Below are 9,003 nucleotides of genomic sequence, written 5' to 3' on the forward strand. Positions count from 1 at the left end.
AATAAAATTCAGTTTAAAAGCATTAATGTACTTTGACATACAAATTTCTGCAGCACCTCTAATAATCAAACTTGAAGAGTAAGTCAGTCTGTTGTATTTAAAGAAATCCCTTGCAGGTATGGAAGGAGACTTATGCCAGTAAAAGTTAAGACTTCTTGCAGCATTTTATTTTTATTGAGTTCTAGAAATAAATATTAACATCAGTAATGATCAGTGTTCTATCAGCAGTGGAATTAGAGAAATGACAGCAGATACAGATCACACCTGTTACTGTTAGTGCTGGTACTGAACAGGAACAGTGGCAGTATCACACTGATGCTGCAAGGAAAGCAAAAACTGAATTATTTCATGTTTTTTAACTGTAAATACCAGGCTTTGCTACGAAGATTTAATAAATTAATCAAGGAAAACTGAGAAAGGGTGATATCGTACTCATTCATTAACTTCTTCCCAACTACAGAATTTGTACTCTAACAACTGTCAGGACTGCAGCCCCTTATATCGTTTTTTTTGTGCAGTGAAAATATCAATGTTTAATGCTCCGAATTTGCGACTGAATATATTACAGCAAAGTCCCTTTACAACAAGTGCCTCACAAAAGGGCTTTATATTTAGCAGTTAGAATTTATGACTGATTGTACCAGCTTCATAAATTTTCACTATAATACTTTTTCATTGGCAAAAAGAAAAAAAAATAGGATTGAAGTTGTGCAAAGGCATAACAGACGTTCTTCTTTAAAACTCCGTCATACTGAAGGCAGCAATAGACTGATGATTTAAGAAAGTGCTGGGAGGTGTTGAGGGGAAGGTGGTTAATGGACCTTCTTATCACGAGAGCACACATGCTCATGCGCCTGGCCAGCAATTTATGCCATCTTTCTCATCTTTCGTCAAAGGAGTTCACGGAGATATACCTATCTGTAGGCACATTCTGTGGAGTGGTGCTCTGCTTGGCAGGGTCCTGTAAAAGCTTCAGTGACAAGGCAGGCTTTTCTCCTAACCACTTACCAACTTAAACTCATTGCTGGAGAGAGCCAGCCTTCTCCTCTAAGTACTGTTTGTTTGTTTTTGTTTAATTGCAGTGTCATGGGTGCTCCCTTGCAGAGAAGCTCTGGAGGTTATGCTATAATGCTAGGAAGAACTTTTAAGTTAACAAGGGCTCACAGGAGATGAGAATTATGTAAGATGATTGAGGATGTTCATTTTTCGAACTTACATGTACGTCTAGGAATACCATGTGCCACTGCTTTGTTGCTCTTTCAGAGTCAATTACTTCCTCTGTGGAACCTCCTGAAACTTCACTTGTTAAACTTACCTTCCACAGAAGAGTTTTTCTTTTGTTTTTAATGTCACAACTGTGACACTGCAAGAAAGCATCTGCTTAATGTTCCAGTCACTTTAAAAGTGTATGTTTTTCCTCTCTTCTTATAATTCAGGTAAAGTAAAGGGAAAGTATCTTTCACTTCTCCTCAACTCTTCTTTTTCATTAATTTGCAATTGAAGTGGAACAGGAAATGTGTAAGGCAGGCTGTTTTCATGTGTAAACTAAAGAGACGTGATGCGTTTCATCTGTATTAAAATGATTACTTGCCATTTAAGAAGTGTAAAAAACAAGAAGTGAGAAAAAGGATGAATATCAATAAACATTCCAGGCAAATTTAGCTGCCTTATCCTTTCAAGCCCCATAAAGCAAATGAAAATGGTTTTGTTAATTTTCGAAGTGCCCAGATATAGTAGAAGCTGCAGCTTTGCTGTTTTTCCTTTGTGGATTTTGTGTTCTTGGTCCAGACCATAGAAATACTGCAATATCCGAGGAAAAATTTTAAGAAGTCTTTGATTTATTTTTTTTTTAAGCAGAGAAAATGAAATATCTTAATTTCAAACAAAATATTCATACAGGAAAGCTAGATGAAGGCAAATATTGCAAATGCAAAATAGAAGCCAAGGTTGTCCAACATTTTATAGCAGTAGTTGTGAACCAACCTTAATAAATATTGTAACGTACTCCAGCAAAAGTTTTGTTTAATTTTTAGGCTATCATGTTAAAAATATGCATGTTGCTGCAGTGGAGTCAGAAAGCGAATCAACACCATCTGATATTTTTGTCAAACAAACTTCTGGAGAACCAACAAGAAGTAGCTACTTTCCAGATTCAGGTCTGTTTTTAATTCATTGTTTCCTCCAAGTCCTGACTCAGTCCTTCCCTCGTTGTGCACAGCTGAGTTCTGTGGTACCACTCTTTTCTTTTCCCTGTTTTCCCCCCTGGCTGATTCTTGTAGAGTCGTCTGCTCTTTCTGTGCCTGTCCTGCTGTGTCTCTTCCTGTTTGAAGTTTGACTTCTGTGCTTCTTCATCTTAACGCTGTCACTGTGATGAAAGTTACTTTTCTCAGCCGCCTATCACTAAGCCTGCTGCCTAAGCCCTGGTATCAAAGTTTAAAGGTTTGCTCTCTTTTCTTCTAGACTCAGAAAGTTACGACTCAACTCAAGGTAAGACGGACAGCACACTCAAAGTTGATTGCATCCCTGTGGGGGCCAAGCAACCTTCCACGTTATAGGGACTGATAATAGCAGGAACACTAATGCTCCAGGTGTAAAGTAAAACCTAGTAGTTAAAATAGCAGGAGTTACCGCTGACTGCAGTGAGCTAAGAATGCGCTTACTGTGTCTCTGCTAACAGATGAGAACTTGCTAATTTGCTGGAATAATTGTAGCCAAATCTCACGTTTGAAGTGACGTGCAGCATGGCATAGCTACAGAAAGACAGGGGGTTGCAGGTGCCTTGACCTCGTTTTGTTCAGCATTATGTCATGGGCACAGGGCCAACTCTGTGGTCTACTCACAGGGGAAAGCACTTAGAACTGAGTCACTTTGGTACCAAGATGTTACGAGCAGAACTTATCAGTATTTTATCAGTATTTTCTCTGTACTCTAATGTGTACTAAATGCTGAGCAGGCTGCTGAGAGTTCACTGACTGTGCGTCTGCCAGCACTGCTGCATTGAAATAAAGGTGAACATGGGACTTCCACAGTGATGTGCGTTTTGTCTGTGTTTTCTACTCAAAAGTTGTGAACATGAACCAATTTAGCTGCAGTATAACCCTATGATTGATTTAAACAGGCTGTATTTACAGAAGTGTAAGGTAAAAACAGAGAAAGTATTTGAGGCATCTCAAATAACGCAGCCTAAATAATTGTCAATCAAGAAACAGAAAATAAGTCATTCTGTTTAAAATGTCAGATGCTTTTCTTTTCATGGTCCGTGGATAGCTTGGAATCCTGTTCTAGAGGAAGAAAACTGAAGAAGGTCACAGCAGAAAAATTCCCTCCCACACTGCCTAAGTGTCATGTTTATTTCTCCGTGGGTGCAAATGACTGATCTGCTTGTGGCAGGATCTGAAGAAAGACAACTTTCTGACTTGGACTCGGTTATGCTAATTGAAAATACATGTAAATATACAGCTGTGAATATATGAGAATATACAACTGTGAATATGTTACCTGCCAAACAGATAAAAGACACATAAAGAAGGGTACACAGAAGTCAGCCTATGAGTATAGTGAATGTAGATGCAAAGTAGGTTATAGCCATAACTGATTCTTTTGAAGAAAGCAGTGAGTTAATTTGTTTATACCACTTAAGTAAATTTGGTGCTTTGTGTCACCAAAAAAAAAAAAAAAAAAAAAAAAAGTGGGGAAAACAGCTTTCAGCTTTATTATATGCAGTTGTACAGTTTATTCATGTTTCTAATTTTCATTTTCTTTATTTTTAACAGCAGAAAGTAGTACATCTCTATTAGGTAGGTTGGCAACTTCAATGCATATAATTCTGCATAAATATTTGGTTTTTTTACCCAAGTTTTGAATTTCCAGCTTCTACTGCCATTAGGTATAGGGAACAAATGCATGTGTAGACTCGCATACATTACACTGAGAAAAAAAACTTTGCTTCTGTGAAAGAGTATTAAAGAAACTCCCTTAATTGCAAATCATGATATTTCTCTGTAGATTTATTTGAGTAATAAGAATATCCTTGTAGCAGTCCAAGCCGTGGTAATTTGCTTTCTTGATACAATAACTATTGTGTGGGACTTTTTGTCTTTCAATAAAAGCTACAGACCAGAGATATTATGAGCAGTGGTAGCTGTTGATATTCTAACACTGGAAATAAATATCACACTGTAGAAGAGGTAAAGTCAGTGAAATGTCATTATATTGCATTTACAGAGCTGTTTTGAGACCAGAAATAAATGTTATTTAACCTTACTTCGTTACTTCAGTATTAGCATGTACTAGCAGTATTGTTAATTGAAAATAACATTAACATAATTATTAATGTTCATTAAAATTTAACTCAGCTTTTTGTTTGTATTAAGAGCTAGACGTGATAACTTTCCTTTGTTTTATGTATCTAGTTTGTTGTACTGTTGAATCACAGCTATAAAGGAAGGAAACTTAGAAGGAAAAGACTAGTCAAACAAAAGTAGCATGTTACTTAAATTCCTGCAAAAGCAAAGCTTTGGTCTTACAGTGTTCCAAATATTTTTAATGTGGAGTCACAGAATTTCTTGAGAGAATTTCAAATTCTACTTCATTTTTAAATTTTCCAAATAAAAATGAAAATTCTAAGGAAGGCCTTGCAAGCTCTCTCAAATTGAAATTTCCCTTAGAAATGTTCTGAATTCTAGTATCATTTCTTGTGACTGAACACATGCTTTAGAATCTACTAGAGGTGAGTTCTGTGGAGCTGATTTATTGCACTTTAATCTAGATGAAAATTTCTTTGCACTGTGAAAAAACCATTGTCTATAATGAGCAGTAGTATGCTTTTCTTAATTCTGTACTCAGACAGACGTCAATGAGATTTTTGTTGGAAAAAAAAAAGGCATTTGTAGCATTTAGTGTTGCATAATTACCCACCACCAATGAAAGTATTTATGTTTTTCCTTTTCTTAATGATTTAGTCACACATAACTTTCTTTTTGTTCTTTAGTGGCAGGACTCAGCATTTTCTTTGTGCTGTTTGTTATTTGTGTAATTATTGGTGTTTGGAATGCACGGAAATTGTCAAAGGTAAGTTTCTCCTTTTGCAGATTTGTTTGTGTGTGCTATACATATTACAGAAATTTCAAAGTTCTTCGACTTTTCACTTTTTGTTTTACAGAGCTCATTTGCATTGTAGTTGTTTCTCTGCTGGGATTATTTATTTGTTTGTTTGTTTGCCATTGAACGGCATTCTTAAAACCAGTCATTTTGTAATCAGGGTTTACTTTACCATTGATGACCTCCCTTCCCGGTCAGTACCTGGTTAAATTTTAGTAAGAATGGTTCCTAGTTTGCAATTTTATTCTCCTTTAAATGACTATTTTTGTCATTAGAAGTCCTACATCAGATGTGACAGTTCAGCAGTTTGAGTGAGCTTTATCTGACCGAGCTGCTTTGGATGCTGTTGTAACCGTAGTCTTATCTGTCATAAGTAAATAATTGCTAACAAAATATTATGTAACTTATCTAATAAGAAGAAAAAATGCAGTAGCACTTAAGGTGCAAAAACATGCTATTGCATTGGAAAAAATATGACAACAACTATAGCTATCATTTTATTGAAATTACTGATCTTGTGTTTGTGTTGCTTAGATGCATGCTACAGTGATAATAACGTAATTGCGTTTCTTGAACAGCAAGGTTCATTTGACATTACTTCTGCCCCATCTGGTGAAGCTTAGATGACCTTAAGAACATCATGACGTGAGAACCAACGTGAGTTGCCATTTGAAAGAGCACTGCAGTGACAGTAGGAGAGCTGTTGTGGAACCATTTGTTCTGTGTACCAGCAGTTTTCCTTTGTCCAGTGAGCATTTCAAAACACTCCAAAATAATTAGGAATGTCAGTTGACAAGAAAGCCCAGTCACCAAAAGAGTCTCGGTCAGTTCCTTTAGGTAGAGCATTAAAAGTGGGGGAAACATTGAAACCAGGGGGATTCTTAAACACCATTTTAGCTGGCATGCATTCATTGTATTGTAACAAGGGAAAAGTCAAGCTGCTGCAGAGCCCCAAGTCTTAACAAACTCTTTGCTCATCAATACCTATTTCAGACTATGGGAAACTTAATCATTGGTATTTTTAGTCTTTACTGAGTATTTGATGTGTTATGTATTAACTGGTGTATATTGATCCTACTAGTTTTCCAGTAATATTTTCCTGTTTCTCTTTTCTTATGTCTTTTTCAGGAGAAAAGAAGAAATGAAAGTCTTATTAGTTGGTAGCTGTTTAGAGGGCCCTTCCACAAGAGCGGAATATTAAAAATAAATGAATTACTGAAACTGAAGAGATCTTAGTTAACAAAGTTGGCACACTTAAGCTATGTCTATACTAATGAATTAAACTTGGCACAGGAATATTGCAACTTTTGAGACTTAGCTGGAATAATCCTTGTTTATGCTTGTGTTGTGTGTTCTACCTATTGGGAGCAGCTCCTAGAAGGCTCTAACTTCTAAGTAGCAGTCAAGTTACATGAATGAACACTAGTATTCCAGTAGCTGTGAGTTTCCTAGACATTGTTTAATTTTTTAGTCTAGATGCATAGCCTTATTGTTTAATGCTATTTCTAAATGATATATTTGATAGGGAAATATAGGGACAGTTATTTTCAGTGATTAATCAAACCTAGCCACTGCAAACTTTAATTTACTCACTGCACTGTGTTTGACTGCTGCATTGTAACTGTGTAAAAAGCTAATCATTTTAATGTAAGTCTTGTTGTCATAAGCTTATTACGGTGTCTTAGGCTGGAGTGTAAATCTACAGTTGAACTGTGTTACGTTTTCTCAGTTTGCAGATGCTCCCATGGAACAGAATAACAGAATATTCTCTCGCCTTGACCTTAGGCAAAAGATAAGCATCCACACTAAGTGATAGTGCAGTGTAAAATCATATCCTGGCATGCACTCCTGAGAAGCTACATAAGTTTAAGTGTGTGAAATCTATGTTGTGACAAATCTACTACCCAAAATCTGGAGCCTGAACAAAGGCACGCTATTGTTTTCAGCACATCATCTGTTTTATAAGAGAGGAAGTATGGAGATTTCAGGAAAAACTATTTTTATAGAATGTGTGAAAAATATGTTAATACATTGATAACGTTTGCCCATTAAAGTCTCTACAGTATTCACTCCTCTGTGTAACTGATGGACCTTTCTTACACTAATTCTAGTCCTTAATAATAATAATCCTCTAGACTCAAGTAAAGCTGAAACCTGAATTTTATTGGAAGGACACCATCATTATTTTCATGATTGAGTAGCATTTACCATGTCAGAGACGCACAGCAGCCAGTGACTGTGATGGGGCTTTGCCTGAGCAGTGTGGGTAATGTGGGGAAGAAGGGACAGCAGACATTTGCCCAAAGAGCTGCCTTGCTGTAGCATCTCGGGAGAAAGAGGACTGAAGAGGTAAGTCTGAGGCACTCTGAGGTTGCTTTATGAAAACATTCCTGTGTGAGCTCTAGCAAATGAACTTTATTTCTGAATTTGAGAGCCTGTTCTTCAAGACAAAATTGTTGCATGTTTGTACCTCAGATTTTTCTGTGAAGATGAATACTTGTGAGAGCACGCAATTAAGTCCCACAGTAATGAAGCTATACTGAGAAGTGTACATATGAAAGAAATGACAGATTATGTCTGCAAATCATACCAAGCCAGTTATTTTTCTAGTAACAAGAAAGGAGAATGCTGTACCAGCTTTCAGTTTGAGTTATCAATTGATGTTCTATGCAAATAAAAACATACAAGTATTTTTTTTGACAAAGCCTGCATTTACTTCATGAGTAAATCTTTTACTTCAATACGTTACTTCATTTACTTTATTTCAGTGAAATAAAAAGTCTCTGTGCAAATTAATGGTTGAAAGTTAGCCACTTTTTCTGTTTTCCCAATGCAGAAAGCTGTTTTTTTTGTGTTCAGTTATGAGTTTAAGAATGGGATAATTATATGAACTGTATTGCAGCAGTACTATTTAGGATGGGAGGGTTGTGCTACAGCTGCCTCGTGTATTATTTTTTTAAATGTACATCTTATGTGATTGTGGCTTTTTTCCAAGTTTATTATATGCTTAAATGCCGTCCTAGATACTAGATCAAGGATGCATTAGACAACAAACTGAATGTGGAAGAAATAATAAACATTTTTCTATTTTCCAGGAATAATTAATATAAACCATGTTTATATTGCTTTTTATTAGATATTTGTAATCTTACAGGTGAATAACTTCACTTCTGGAAATGTTTTTGTAATGGCTGTATTTTATCTGATCTCTTACAGAACTTCTTACTAGAAGTTTAATGTACTAGCTGTTATTTTGTGTTCATTCTTCTTTATTGCATTGTTTAATATGTTTGTGTAAAATTCGCTCTAGTGACCAGTTCTGTGAGAGTGAATGCTGAATACTTAGGCAATAAAGTACCTGTGAACTTGAAATTATTTGTGTAAATGAAGTCTGTGCAACATATGGCCTGGCACATGCACTCATGAAGCCATTTGCTTGGCTCATTGCACTGCAATTTCATTGTGTTTTGATCAGCAGAGACTGTTGTTACGTATGGATGGGGTGGATGGCAGTAGCAGCTTGCTGCAAAACGCTGGGGAGGCGGTATGGAAAAGCAAGTTTAAGCATTAAGACAGCAGAAAAGCTCGTAGAGAAAGACTTGTGGGTCCTGGTGGACGAGAAGCTGGACATGAGCCAGCAGTGTGCGCTTGCAACCCGGAAGGCCAACTGTGTTCTGGGCTGCATTAAGAAGGGATGGCCAACAGGGAGAGGGAGGCGATTGTCCCCCTCTGCTCGGCTCTTGTGAGGCCCCATCTGCAGCACTGCGTCCAGGCCTGGGGCCCCCAGTACAGGAAGGATGTGGAGCTCTTGGAGCGGGTCCAGAGGAGGACCACTAAGATGATCAGAGGGCTGGAGCATCTCTCCTATGAAGAAAATTGAGAGAACTGGGTTTAACTTGGAGA

General features: G+C 36.9%; 1 protein-coding gene across 4 annotated transcripts in view; it reads left to right on the top strand.

Annotated features, from left to right (window-relative positions):
- The window catches only part of LOC149918044 (uncharacterized), a 29,844-nt gene extending 21,372 nt beyond the window's left edge, over positions 1-8,472 (top strand). For 3 of the 4 annotated variants that reach the window (XM_090138605.1, XM_090138603.1, XM_090138604.1), the window contains exons 4-9: positions 2,034-2,156; positions 2,461-2,487; positions 3,774-3,797; positions 4,991-5,070; positions 5,679-5,757; positions 6,229-8,472. In XM_090138605.1, coding sequence (XP_089994731.1) covers positions 2,034-2,156; positions 2,461-2,487; positions 3,774-3,797; positions 4,991-5,070; positions 5,679-5,723 — 299 coding nt within the window. In that variant the 3' untranslated portion in view covers positions 5,724-5,757; positions 6,229-8,472. The remainder of the gene's footprint in view (positions 1-2,033; positions 2,157-2,460; positions 2,488-3,773; positions 3,798-4,990; positions 5,071-5,678; positions 5,758-6,228) is intronic. The other variant, XM_090138606.1, reaches the window with a different exon arrangement.
- The last annotated feature ends 531 nt before the right edge of the window (positions 8,473-9,003 follow it).

This window comes from Phasianus colchicus, chromosome 4, assembly GCF_987193195.1.
Source record: "Phasianus colchicus chromosome 4, bPhaCol1.hap1.1, whole genome shotgun sequence".
In the NCBI taxonomy this organism is placed as follows: domain Eukaryota; kingdom Metazoa; phylum Chordata; class Aves; order Galliformes; family Phasianidae; genus Phasianus; species Phasianus colchicus.